This window comes from Amblyraja radiata, chromosome 22, assembly GCF_010909765.2.
Source record: "Amblyraja radiata isolate CabotCenter1 chromosome 22, sAmbRad1.1.pri, whole genome shotgun sequence".
In the NCBI taxonomy this organism is placed as follows: Eukaryota; Metazoa; Chordata; class Chondrichthyes; order Rajiformes; family Rajidae; genus Amblyraja; species Amblyraja radiata.
Window position 1 is genome coordinate 42,672,867 of NC_045977.1, and position 14,024 is coordinate 42,686,890.

At 46.5% G+C, this 14,024-nt stretch overlaps 1 protein-coding gene across 2 annotated transcripts in view; it reads left to right on the forward strand.

Annotated features, from left to right (window-relative positions):
- Positions 1-9,283, forward strand: part of clcn7 (chloride voltage-gated channel 7) — a 53,860-nt gene extending 44,577 nt beyond the window's left edge. For both annotated transcript variants that reach the window (XM_033041191.1, XM_033041190.1), the window contains exons 20-25: positions 895-980; positions 2,024-2,147; positions 4,041-4,115; positions 4,987-5,163; positions 7,238-7,318; positions 7,472-9,283. In XM_033041191.1, coding sequence (XP_032897082.1) covers positions 895-980; positions 2,024-2,147; positions 4,041-4,115; positions 4,987-5,163; positions 7,238-7,318; positions 7,472-7,558 — 630 coding nt within the window. In that variant the 3' untranslated portion in view covers positions 7,559-9,283. The remainder of the gene's footprint in view (positions 1-894; positions 981-2,023; positions 2,148-4,040; positions 4,116-4,986; positions 5,164-7,237; positions 7,319-7,471) is intronic.
- The last annotated feature ends 4,741 nt before the right edge of the window (positions 9,284-14,024 follow it).

Consider the following 14,024-nt stretch of genomic DNA (forward strand, 5'->3'; position numbering starts at 1 on the left):
GGTGCCCAGAACTGAATGCAATATTCTAAATGCGGTCTCACCAACGTCTTATACAACTGCAACATGACCTCCCAACTTCTATACTCCAATACAGTAGATATTTCAACTCCTGTGTCTAAATCATTTATCCAGCTCTCTGGATTTCCTAGTCCAGAGCATATTGTGGGATTAGAGGGTGCTGGACCAAATGCAGGCTAATGGGACTGGTTGGTCAGTGTGAATTGCACAGATTCACCACCCTCAGAGAAGATATTTCTATATACCACACTTTTAAATGCCTGGCCCCTTATTTTGGAGCTTTGTCCCTTGATGGTGACACTCACACTAATGGCCACATCTCACCCTCCCCTGTCCAAGGTAGACGAAAATGTTAGAGAAACTCAGCAGGTGAGGCAACATCTATGGAGCGAAGGAATATATTCCTTCGCTCCATAGATGTTGCCTCACCTGCTGAATTTCTCCAGCATTTTAGTCTACCTTCGATTTTTCCAGCATCTGCAGTTCTTTCTTAAACATCTCCCCTGTCCATCTCCCTTGCGATCTTGTATATTTGTATAAGGTCACCCCTCATTCTTCTAAGCTCCAAGCAACATACACCTGAACAGTCTGGCGTTTCTTGAACAGACGGCCTAATTCATCCCCTAGAATTAGCCTGACCTGAATGTCCCTATAATTTGGGTTTACTACCCATTTGCAATATTTGCAGTACTTTGTATTAGCTTTGGAAACCATTGCAGAAAGAGATCAGCTTTGACAGTATGTATGTAAATCCTAAACAAACTGAGTCAGTGATTTAACTCGGTAATCTAATTTTACATTGAGCTATATTAATGTAAATTAGAATTGGGCTGTATATAAATTAAAGTTTAACAAGTAGCTTGTTTGTGTTTCTAGGGTCTGTATGACATTCACATCAAGCTGCAGAGTGTCCCTTTCCTTGGATGGGAACCTCCTGAGAAATCTCACACTTTAACTGCACGGTAAGATTTCCCACTTCGTCCTTTCCATAAGCGTTACTCCTATCTCATTGAGAGAGCTCTCAGTTATGGCTCTAATGTACAATTACCTAATCAATTATAAAAATATAATAAAAGTGAACTGCAGATGCTGGTTTATACAAAAGGTAGACACAGAGTGCTGGAGTAACTCAGCGGGTCAGGCAGCATCTCTAGAGAACATGGACACGTGACGTTTCGGGTCAGGACCCTTCTTTAGACTGATTGTAGGGGGAGCTACAATCCAACAATCCGTCTGAAGAAGGGTCACAACCCGAAACGTCACCTATCCATGGTCTCCACAGATGCTGCCTGACCCACTGAGTTACTCCAGCACTCTGTGAAACGTCACCTATCCATGTTCTCCACAGATGCTGCCTGACCCGCTGAGTTACTCTAGCACTCTGTGAAACGTCACCTATCCATGTTCTCCACAGATGCTGCCTGACCCGCTCAGTTACTCTAGCACTCTGTGAAACGTCACCTATCCATGTTCTCCACAGATGCTGCCTCACCCGCTGAGTTACTCCAGCACTCTGTGAAACGTCACCTATCCATGTTCTCCACAGATGCTGCCTGACACGCTGAGTTACTCCAGATTTTTGTGTCCATCAATTATAATGATACCCTTGTTCAAGAAGGAACTGCAGATGCTGGAAAATCGAAGGTAGACAAAAGTGCTGGAGAAACTCAGCGGATGCGGCAGCATCTATGGATCGAAGGAAATAGGCAACATTTCGGGCCGAAACCCTTCTTCAGACTGAAGATGGGTTTTGGCCCGAAACGTTGTCTTTCCTTTGCTCCATAGATGCTGCCGCACCCACTGAGTTTCTCCAGCACTTTTGTCTATAAAGATACCCTTATTCATTTATTATTCGTTATTTACTTTGTACTCCATAGTACTGGAAATTAAAATGTCACTGGCATTAATTTCAAGGACAGGGTTTGATATTTAAGGTGAATTGTGTTGCACAACTAAGTTTTTAATGAACGCGTACGTTAACACCCAATATTTCATTTGATTGTAGTGAAGTGATGAGTTACCCAGTCACTTGTTTCAAACGTGTGGAGAAGGTGGGGCGTATTGTGGACCTCCTGAGTGACACAACTACCAACCACAATGGATTTCCAGTGGTTGACGAGAATCACGAGGTAATCATCGTAAATAGGAAAATATGTAGATTTTGGTCCTCACAAGCTAGGCCAGGAATGTAAACAGGTGGATGGCAATGATCCTAAATGTGGCCAGAAGGTAACAGAAAAACCTTGATGACAACGTTCTCCAATTGTGATGGGACCAGTGTTAAGATTTCTGAAACAGCGTAACATGTAGAGTGCCTGGTATAGAATAGAGCCACATCCCACATTGAAAGAGAATCTTCATCCTTAGAACAAGCAAAAAGCTTTATTAAATGTATTGTTGAGATCTTTTGTTAATTTGTGTAATTAGTATGCAGTTGTCAACATCTCTGTGTGATCTAAATAACCCCTTTTCAAATTGTGTTAAACTCTTGCAAGTGTTCAACATCTGTGGCTTGCCTCCCTCCCATCCCCACCCTGGCAACTTCTCATTCTGATCCTCTCATTGTGATAGTGAATGAGCACCTTTGTGATGCCAGGGAGGTGGTGACTGGAGCCGCAGAATAACCATCTTGCATTTCTCTGCCCTTTCTCTGAAGAAATAACCTTTTTTTAGAACCCTTTTCCCTCTGGAACTCCCTGGTCAATTCGTCCCTTCCCACCTGAACCACCCCCTCTCCGGGCACTTTCCCTTGCAACCGCAAGAAATGCTTCACTTGTCGCTTTACCTATCCCCTTGACTCCATTCAAGGACCCAAGCAGTCTTTCCAGGTGCGGCAGAGGTTCACCTGCACTTCCTCCAACCCCACCTATTGCATCCGTTGCTCTAGATGTCAGCTGCTCTACATCGGTGAGACCAAGCGTAGGCTTGGCGATCGCTTCGCCGAACATCTCCGCTCGGTTCGCAATAACCAACCTGATCTCCCGGTGGCTCAGCACTTCAACTCCCCCTCCCATTCCAAATCCGAACTTTCTGTCCTGGGCCTCCTCCAGTTGGTTATTTAATAACCTTTCTGTACCCATTGCCATTTTACTGAAACAGTACACATGTATAATCTAGTATTGTGTTCACAAACTATATCCTTACTGTTTCTCATAAAATACTCCAAAGCTGGAGAGGTAAAGTGAGTAATAATCATAATCATACTTTATTAGCCAAGTATCTTTTGCAACATACGAGGAATTTCATTTGCCATACAGTCACGCCAATAAAAAGCAGCAAAACACACAAAATACGTTTTAACATGAACATCCACCACAGTGACTCCTCCACACTCCTCACTGTGATGAAAGTTTAATCTCTTCCCTTCTTTGTTCTCCCGGGGTCTCGAGCCTCGAGCTTCCGTTGATGGGGTGATCTTGGCTCCCTTAGCCGGCAGCGTTTGGACCTTCGTCTCGGGGTGATCAAACTCCTGCATCGGGGGGGAATCTCAGCTTCCCCGCGCCGGGCGATCTGACCCCGGGTCGGGGCTGGCCGAAACCTGCGTCGTTTGTAGCTTCCCGACATCGGTCTCTACCCGAGACTGCGAGCTCCTCGATGGTGAAATCTGCAGGCTTTGGAGCGTCGATCCCAGACAAGGGATCGGCTCCGATGGTAAGTCCACAGTCCCACGGTGGGGCTCAAAGTCCATCTCAAGCAAGGCCGCCAGCTCCATGATGTTAGGCCGCAGAGCGACCGGAGATACGATCCGGAAAACAATTGCATCTCCGGCACGGTAAGAGACTGAAAAAAGTCCCCCCCCCCCCCCCACATAAAACAGACCACAGAACATTTACACAAACTTTTAAAACACTAAAAATACCAAAGACAAAGACAGACAGACTGTTGGCGAAGCTGCCATCGTGCAGCGCCCCCTGGTGGGATTACTGTTGGTAATACAACGTATCTCAAACTACTGTTCTAGTTTACTAATTCAAATCTCCACATATGACACTATATAAGTATGAAATACTTTCACTTTTTAGCCTGAATACGATAATGTTGGAAGACTATGCGGATTAATTTTACGATCCCAGCTAATTGTTCTCCTAAAACACAAGGTAATCTTTGAAGTGAATCTAATCAAAAAAGAAATGCTAACAATATGTTGATTTGTTTGTGAAGTAATGTGGAAAGATGGCCAGGACTTGAAGGCCTGAGTTGTAGGGACAGGTTGGGCAAACTGGGACTGAGGTTGAGGACTGATCTAATAGAGGTGTATAAAAGCAGGTATATAAATACATAGTGTGATTGAACATAATCTTTTCCCCAGGGTAGGGGAAGCAGGAACTATAGGGCATAGGTTTACGGTGAGAAGGGAAAGATTTGCTTGCAACTTGAGGAGCAAACCCGCTAAGATGGGGCAATTTGATGGGGCAATTTGGGGGGCATGGGCGAGCTAAGATGGGGCAATTTGGTGGGCATGGGCGAGTTGGGCCGAAGGGCCTGTTTCCATGCTGTATGACTCTCCATACATTCTTCAGGATTGTTATAACTGTAATTCATCTTATTGAAGTATTCTTGTGAATGGACATGTTAAAGGGCCTGTCCCACTTTCACAACCTAATTCACGACCTTTTTTACTCGTGGACATTTTTCATCATGCTAGAAAAAACGCCCCGACCTACTTGATGCCACGAGTACCTACGACTAGCATCACGGCCAGCTACGACCCTACCTACGACCTCGTGACGACCATGCTGCGAGTATGAGTCAAGGGCAAACCCGGCAGAGGTCGTGAATTAGGTCATGAAAGTGGGACAGGCCCTTAGTCATGGATTAAGATGTCAATTAGGAAATGGTGTTGCGAGTTGGATATCAAATGTGTGATTATTGTACAGAGTGGGAGAGAGAGTGAGTATAGAGGATGGAAATGTTCCCCCAGCTGCCAGGTGAAGCACTTGGCCTTACTTTGACTCTTGACTATTTCAGGTGTTTGTGGAAAGAGCAAACTCCAACCTGACCCAAAGGAAGCTCCAACTGAAGGATTTCCGCGATGCTTACCCGCGGTTTCCACCCATCCAGTCCATCCACGTGTCGCAAGACGAGCGCCATTGTACCGTGGACCTGACCGAGTTCATCAACCCCACGCCCTACAGTGTGCCTGGGGTGAGTAACGTTCAAATGCTGCCGTCTGGTCCTCTTTCAACCCCGCCCTTTTTCATGCTTCATTGACATTGTGATGTACAAAAAACACAGAGTGCTGGAGTAACTCAGCGGGTCAGGCAGCATCTGTGGAGAACATGGATAGGTGACGTTTCACACAGTGCTGGAGTAACTCAGCGGGTCAGGCAGCATCTGTGGAGAACATGGATAGGTGACGTTTCACAGAGTGCTGGAGTAACTCAGCGGGTCAGGCAGCATCTGTGGAGAACATGGACAGGTGACGTTTCACAGAGTGCTGGAGTAACTCAGTGGGTCAGGCAGCATCTGTGGAGAACATGGATAGGTGACGTTTCACAGAGTGCTGGAGTAACTCAGTGGGTCAGGCAGCATCTGTGGAGAACATGGATAGGTACATTTTAGAGTGGAATCTTTCTTCAGACTGATGTGGGTGGGTGGGGGGGGGGGGGGGAGGATGGAAGCTGGGTTATACAAAGTTTTGTCCATTTGATAACATGGTGCTTTGTTTAAGTTGCTGATCCTACATTGACAGTCAAGATACATTATATTTGGGTTTTCTATGGAGCATAACTTCTACTCTGTTGTATCTTACACTTTTGTTCAGGTCAATATTCTGATATATAATTTAGTATTTGAGCTATAAAATGTGATCTTTGATCATAGCTCACTCCTTACACTTGGAATAGATTTGGTTGTTGCTCTTTGTGCCGCTGCATTGCTTGTCCCTAAAGTAAGAACTTGAAACTGTCTGCGCCCCATATAATGAGTGGAATTATGCGCAGCTGGTGAATATTTTTGAAATCCAGCCCTCTCCTCCTTCCTTGCCTCTCCCCACCTTGCTCCATCTGCCCATCATCTCCCCTCCTCTGCTTCCACCTGCCACTCTCTCCCACCCCTCCTTCTAGTATCTATAAACTGTCCACCTTCCCTGCGCACTCTGTCTTGCTGCGGGGTCTCAGCTATCCCTATGCTTCCACAGATGCTGCTTGACCCACTGAGGTCTTCCAGCTGTTTAATTTTCTAGCGTTGTGCAGTCCCTCATGTCTTCGGAGACTAAACAAAATATTGTTTAGGAAGGAGATGCAGATGCTGGTTTAAACCGTAGACACAAAATGCCAGAGTAACTCACGGGACAGGCCGCATCTCTTAAGGGTCACCCATTCCTTCTCTCCAGAGATGCTACCTGTCCCGCTGAGTTACTCCAGGTATTTATGTGGGTGTTTTCAAGAGAGTTAAATAAGGCCCCTAGGGGTAAGGGAATCAAGGGATATGGGGAGAAGGCAGGAACGGGGTACTGATTTAGGATGATCAGCCATGATCATATTGAATGGCGGTGCTGGCTCCAAGGGCTGATTGGCCTACTCCTGCACCTATTGTCTGCGTCCCTCTCCATGCCTGGCCCTCTTCAGCCTTCGCACTCCTGCCTTTTGACCTACGTTTTCAAGGGTTTACATTCCCAGTCTTTCACTCGACTGGGACCTTTCCACAACCTAGGGGATTCTGAATGGTCACATCCAATGCACCCACCATGTTACTTCTTTTCAAACCCTAAGATTTCGGCTGACAATAATTGCTGTAACTTCTTCACCTACCAATCCGCATTATCTTTGCTCCCTGATACTCTGACATTGGAACATTTTCAGTTTCTTTTGTCGAGTAGAAATCAACTTCAAAGTTTTCTGCCATTTTCTAAATTCCTATTATGAATTCTCCATTTTCAATCTGTCAGGGAACAATATTTACTTTAGATAGACATAAATACCTGAAGGAATGGGTGATGTTTCAGGTCGAGACCCTACTTCAAGCAGTTCTGAAGAAGGGTCTCGACCTGAAACGTCACCCGTCCTTTTTCTCCAGATATGCCGCCCGTCCCGCTGAGTTACTCCAGCTTTTTGTGTCTATCTTAAGTGATGTTTTGGGTCAGCACCCTCCTTCAGACTGAATTGTGCCATTGTGCATTAGTTTATACACAATTTCAACGTAAAGATGTTAAGAAGTTGACAAATTCAACAGTAAGTTTACAACTAACAATTCGATGTGTGCGTTTTTTTTGTTACAGGAGGCGTCTCTGCCAAGAGTCTTCAGATTATTCCGTACTCTTGGCTTGCGGCACCTGGTCATCTGTGATGGAAGCAATGGGGTGAGTATCTAAACCATACTACTGCAAGATGCTGAACTAGTGGGGCTGAGGAACCTGGCTCTGTGCTGCATGACTCTCTACATCAGGAGCAGCTGTGTGTTATGCAACTGATTTAATTTGCCAAAATTGACGTGCTAAATATTTTGCATGTAGGTGATTGGGATCGTTACCAGAAAAGATCTTGCCAGATATCGTATACATAAAGGCCAACTGGAGGAACTTGAAATGGCGCACACGTGATCACATGACCTGCCTTTCTTCAGAGTCACGCTCGGACTTGCTGGAATTTTACCCTTTGAACAATTCTAGTAGAAACATTTTATCCAGCCATTGTTTTGTTTGCACTCCCATGTGAACGGGGCCTGGAGACCCAGGATAGTTTCTGGAAGGGCTAGTGTGCCAGAACGGAGCGTTTGCACTGTCACTTCTTGTAACTTTAAATTGTACAGTCTTATATTTTTTAAACTAGAACAAATGTTTGCCTTGCACAGTTTTCTGCTGTTCTTCCTGGATTATTGTAAATGTAAGTGTTTGGGTCATGCACAAAGTGTCTCCCGTCCGATTAGTTGGACTGAATTTAACTTTGGGAGCTTCTGATATTTTCTGCAAACTCTGCTCCTACTCAGTCAAGCATTGATGAAGCACTTGGGAACAACTGCCTAAGTAACAACTTGCTCTGCATGCAAAGGCACTTAATTGGATTCTACTTGCTAAGCAGTTCCAAATTTCACAGGCATCGGTGACAGGGTCGACAGAACAATTCCGCTTGCTAGTGCACCTTGCCACAAGACGGCTAAATGAGAGCTCTCTGCATGCAGTCGCCTTATCCTTGTCGAAGTTACCAACGTATAACTAGCAACGAGCAAGGGCACTTGCCTTCCCCAAACATGAAGCGGTGGATCCAAAAGCGACGTTGGCGCCAAGTTAGAGTTGCACTGCGGCTAACGCACGATTACAGCCTCCCACGGTGTAGCTTCTGTATAGATGGGGGCAGATCAGGAGGCACTTGTCACAAGTTTGGATGGGCACCGGATATTTTGTCTACATACAAGGTGGACACAAGAAGCTGGAGTAACTCAGCGGGACAGGCAGCATCTCTAGAGAGAAGGAATGGGTGACGTTGAGTCTGAAGAAGGGTCTCGACCTGAAACGTCATCCATTCCTTCTCTCCAGAGATGCTGCCTGTCCTGCTGAGTTACTCCAGCATTTTGTGTCTATGTTTTAAACCAGCATCTGCGGTTCTTTCTTACACATTGTGTTTACACAAATGGCAATGTAACCCAGGGCAGGGTGGCATTTCCTCAGTTTACTGTGTGTTGTAATTATATATGAATCACTAGAGCACTGAGTATTATATCACTTTGTATTTTATTAACCAACTAAATCAGAAGCTGTGCAAAGTATGAGGAAGTGACCCATGAGTTTTCTAGAGTGCTATTTTTTTTTTAAAGGATTTTGTCTTCCCTGACTGTAGCAGGAGATGTTGTGCAGAGATAAAGCAAGAATGAATACGGATGAATTGAGCTTATCTGTGATGGTTTATCTACAGTAATTTTATTGTGGTGGCTGCTGCTATACACACCCCACTGAAGACCAATTAAGTTTAATGTTCGATCTTGCAGAAAAATTGATATGACTAAATAAATGACACATTGGGCACAAGTACTAAACTTAATTAAAGTTCCATTAACCAATAAAAAGTTTCACAAAACTAGTACTTTTATAGCTAATCAGTGTTCTTATTCCTTCCGTGGTGGCTTGTATTTTATCATGCTCAAATGTTGCTTTTATTCTGCTGCAGAAACAGCTGAACTAATATTATTTTGATGGCCACCTGAATGAACCATAAACATATTTTAGATTTTGGGTCTTATTTGAATAGTTTTAAGATATCTATGCTCAAGATTTTCAAAAGGATTGTGAATTTTGTGTCCTGCCATAATAAATGTTTACATGTTTGATCTATTCGACTGTGTTCATGCAGACTTTTAAACGTCAAGAATCTAAAGTATTTCTTCTGGTTTTCTAAACCCGAGTTGGGACTGTTGGAGATAAAATCCTTTCCAGTGAATGGAATAGATCGGGTAGATGCACAGAGTCTCTTGCCCTGGAATAGATCGGGTAGATGCACAGAGTCTCTTGCCCAGTCACACGAGTTGAAATATCGACTGTATTGGAGTATAGAAGTTGGGAGGTCATGTTGCAGTTGCCCAAGACTCTGGTGAGATGGCAATATTTAGAATATTGCGTTCAGTTCTGGGCACCATGTTATGGGAAAGATATTGTCAAGCTTGAATGGGTTCAGAAAAGATTTACGAGGATGTTGCCAGAACTAGAGGGTGTGAGCTACAGAGAGAAGTTGAGTAGGCTGGGTCTCTATTCCATGGAGTGCGGGAGGATGAGGGGTGATGTTATAGAGGTGTACAAAATCATGAGAGGAATAGATCGGGTAGATGCAAAGATTCTCTTGCCCAGAGTAGGGGAATCGAGGACCAGAGGACATAGATTCAAGGTGAAGGGGAACGATTTAATAGGAATCTGGAGGAGTAACTTTTTCACACAAAGGGTGGTGGGTGTATGGAACAAGCTGCCAGAGGAGGTGGTTGAGGCTGGGACTATCCCGACATTTAAGAAACCGACAGGTACATGGATAGGACAGGTTGGGAGGGATAAGGACCAAACGTGGGCAGGTGGGTCTAGTGTTGATGGGACATGGTGGGCTGTGTGGGCAAGTTGAGCCGAAGGGCCTGATTCCACACTGTATCACTCTGTGACTATAAGAATTGTAACTGTGAACATATCATTCCCTCTCCTCTCTCAGTCATATCTCAGTATCGCAGCTGCCAAATCTTGTGATTTGTGAATAAGGTTGAGGGCACGTAGCCTCCTAGATACTGCATTTAAATTCCCCACGCCTTTTACAACCCGTCCCTACCAGAGATCAGAACTGAGATTAAATGGACTGGGTTCAAATCCACATCCAGAGGCTCACCAGAGAGGCATTCTGCGTTTCAAAGTATTATTGATGTTGGATAGGTAGAAATCAGTATAAACTAATGAATACAGGCCCACTCATCCCAGTATAACAGTGCAGCCATTGCTGGAATCACGACAGCCTTTGTTTCACTCCACTGTAGCTAATGTAGCCTTTCTTGGTTAAAGGGATTTAAAATTGCATGCACTAAGGTAAGAAGGGTCTCGATCTGAAACATCACCCATTCCTTTGTTCCAGAGATGCTGCCTGACCTGCTGAGTTACTCCAGCATTCTGAAATGTCACCTATCCATGTTGTCCACAGATGCTGCCTGACCCGCTGAGTTACTCCAGCACTCTGTGAAACGTCACCTATCCATGTTGTCCACAGATGCTGCCTGACCCGCTGAGTTACTCCAGCACTCTGTGAAACGTCACCTATCCATGTTCTCCACAGATGCTGCCTGACCCGCTGAGTTACTCCAGCACTCTGTGAAACGTCACCTATCCATGTTGTCCATGATTTAGACCAGCCTCTGCATTTCCTTCCTACATAGCTAGCCAATCTTGCTGCCGCACTCAAAATCATTTGTGAAGGCCAGTTTACGTTTGCTTTTGTATGCATACGTTTGTGTTTCTCTGGAGAAAGTAATCTAGGGTACAAAGGAATCGGCAAAGGTTGGCTCTGCTGAGAGAGACCCTGTCTCTCATCTCCTGCAAGGGAAGGGAGAGGACAGCAGGTGGCGATGTTGGCCTTTACTGAGGAGACAGTCATTGGTGCCAAATGTTTAATTGTCAGATGTACCAGCAACTGAACAGTGACATTCTTACTTGCTGCAGCAATAGACAATAGGAGCAGGCCATTCGGCCCTTCGAGCCAGCACCGCCATTCAATGTGATCATGGCTGATCATCCCCAATCAGTACCCCGTTCCTGCCTTTTCCCCATATCCCCTGACTCCGCTATCTTTAAGAGCCCTATCTAGCTCTCTCTTGAAAGTATCCAGTGAACCGGCCTCCACCGCCCTCTGAGGCAGAGAATTCCACAGACTCACAACTCTTCTGTGTGGAAAAGTGTTTCCTCGTCTCCGTTCTAAATGGCTTACCCTTTATTCTTAAACTGGCCCCTGGTTCTGGACTCCCCCAACATCAGGAACATGCCTGTAAACCCAATAACATGCAGATACAAATGTGATACGACAATGGTTTAAATCCAAACCTGAACCTTATTGGGTTTTAATCCCTATGTTTCCGTTGGTGGAGCCGTTCTCTCAGCACCAGAGACGGGGGTTCGATCCTGGTCTTGGTCCTTGCACCTTCTCCCTGTGACCACATGGGTTTGCTCTGATTTCCTCCATCTCAATAACATGTGGGTTTGTTGGTTAATCGGCCCTCTGTAAATTGCCCCCAAGTGTGTAGGGAGTGGATGAGCAAGTGGGGTAACATGGAACTGGTTGGTGTGGACCTGGTGGGCCGAAGGGCCTGTATCCATGCTGTCTCTTTCAATCAATCCACATAAACAAGGATGGTAGACAGGGAGGTGCCTTTGGCGATGTTCAGATGCTTGATACTGCAGTGTTGGTGAAGATATCCAATGTCTGTAGTCACACTCCTGGAGTTTGTTTATTTCATCCTACTCTTGAAACTGCTCATCTATGCTGTGTTGTTCCACCTCTGAATGGTGTTGTGAGCGGCGCTTGTTTCTGATGTCAAGGTGCAGGTAAACAGATCATCCCTTGGTGGACCTCACTTCTGCAGGTGCACAGTAGAGTTGCATCGTGGCCTGCTTCGGCAACGTGATCGCCTAGGAGTGGAAAAGACTGCAAAAAGTTGTGACCACTGCCCAGTCCATCACCGGCTCTGACCTCCCCACCATCGAAGGGATTTACCAGAGTCGCTGCCTCAAAAAGGCAGCCAGCATCATCAGAGACCCACACCATCCTGGTCACACACTCATCCCACCCCTACCATCAGGATGAAGGTACAGGAGCCTGAAAACTGTAACGTCCAGGTTCAGGAACAGCTACTTCCCCACAGCCATCTGGCTATTAAACACAACAACCTCAAAGCAGTTCTGAACTACATAGACTATTATTGTTTGTTTTGTGTGTGTGTATATATATATATTATATATGTATATGTGTGTACTTGTGTGTGTGTACTTGTGAGTATTTACACACACACTTAACTTTTTTCTCTCGTTTATGATATTGTTTCCGGTGTACCATGTTTACACTTTCTGAGTAAGAATGTCATTGTTCTATCTGGGACACATGACGATAAAACACTCTGGACTCTTGACTCCCATCAGCTGGTGGTGGGAGGACACCAAGGAACTGCAGGTGCTGGAGTCTGGAGCAAAGGACAAAGTACTGGAGGAACGCAGCGGGTCGGGCAGCATCTGTGGAGGGAACGGGCCCGGGACCAGCCTCAGTGAGGATGAAGACCATCGGTCAGTCTGAGGAAGAGCCTCACCTGCCCACCTCCCTCCACAGAAGCTGCCCGACCCGCTGACTCTCTCCAGCTGTGAGATTGGTTTCACACGAGACACCCGTGTGTTTAACGGGCTGATGTCGGCAATATGTCTTTGTCTTGTTTAACTGTGGCGATCTTCTTGTGACATTAAAAACTCTACAAAGGTGAGATCCGCTGGTGTGCGGGACCTGCAGCCCCAGGACAGAGGCACCGACCCCCGGCTCCTGTCCCGGGTCCAGCCCATTGTGACGGCCCCGGCCGCGGCATCAGCGAGGCTCCGGCTCCGGTCCCGGGACCGGTCGCTGCCCGCACTGGGGCGGCTCCGGGCGGCCGGCGATGAGCGACCTCTCCTCGGCGGATCACAGCAGATGTTCCCGCTACTCCAGCAGATGTTCCCGCTGCTCCAGTGATCGGTATCGGCCCCTCCGTGGTTACACAGCACCCACCCTGTTACACAGCACCCACCCTGATGTGTACAGCACCCACCCTGATGTGTATAGCACCCATACACCCTGTGTACAGCACCCACCCTGTGTACAGCACCCACCCTGTGTACAGCACCCACCCATCCACCCTGTGTACAGCACCCACCCTGTGTACAGCACCCACCCTGTTACACAGCACCCACCCATCCACCCTGTGTACAGCACCCACCCTGTTACATAGCACCCACCCTGTTACACAGCACCCACCCTGTTACACAGCACCCACCCTGTTACACAGCACCCACCCTGTTACACAGCACCCACCCATCCACCCTGATGTGTACAGCACCCACCCTGCTGTGTACACCCAGACACCCCACCCTGTTACACAGCACCCACCCATCCACCCTGATGTGTACAGCATCTACCCTGTGTACAGCACCCACCCTGATGTGTATAGCACCCATACATCCCACCCTGCCTTACACAGCACCCACCCTGTTATACAGCACCCACCTTGATGTAATAATAATAATAATGGATGGGATTTATATAGCGCCTTTCTAATACTCAAGGTGCTTTACATCGGATTATTCATTCACTCCTCAGTCACACTCGGTGGTGGTAAGCTACTTCTGTAGCCACAGCTGCCCTGGGGCAGACTGACGGAAGCGTGGCTGCCAATCTGCGCCTACGGCCCCTCCGACCACCACCAGTCACTCACACACACACACACACACACATTCACACACAGGCAAAGGTGGGTGAAGTGTCTTGCCCAAGGACACAACGACAGTACACACTCCAAGCAGGATTCGAACCGGCCACCTTCAG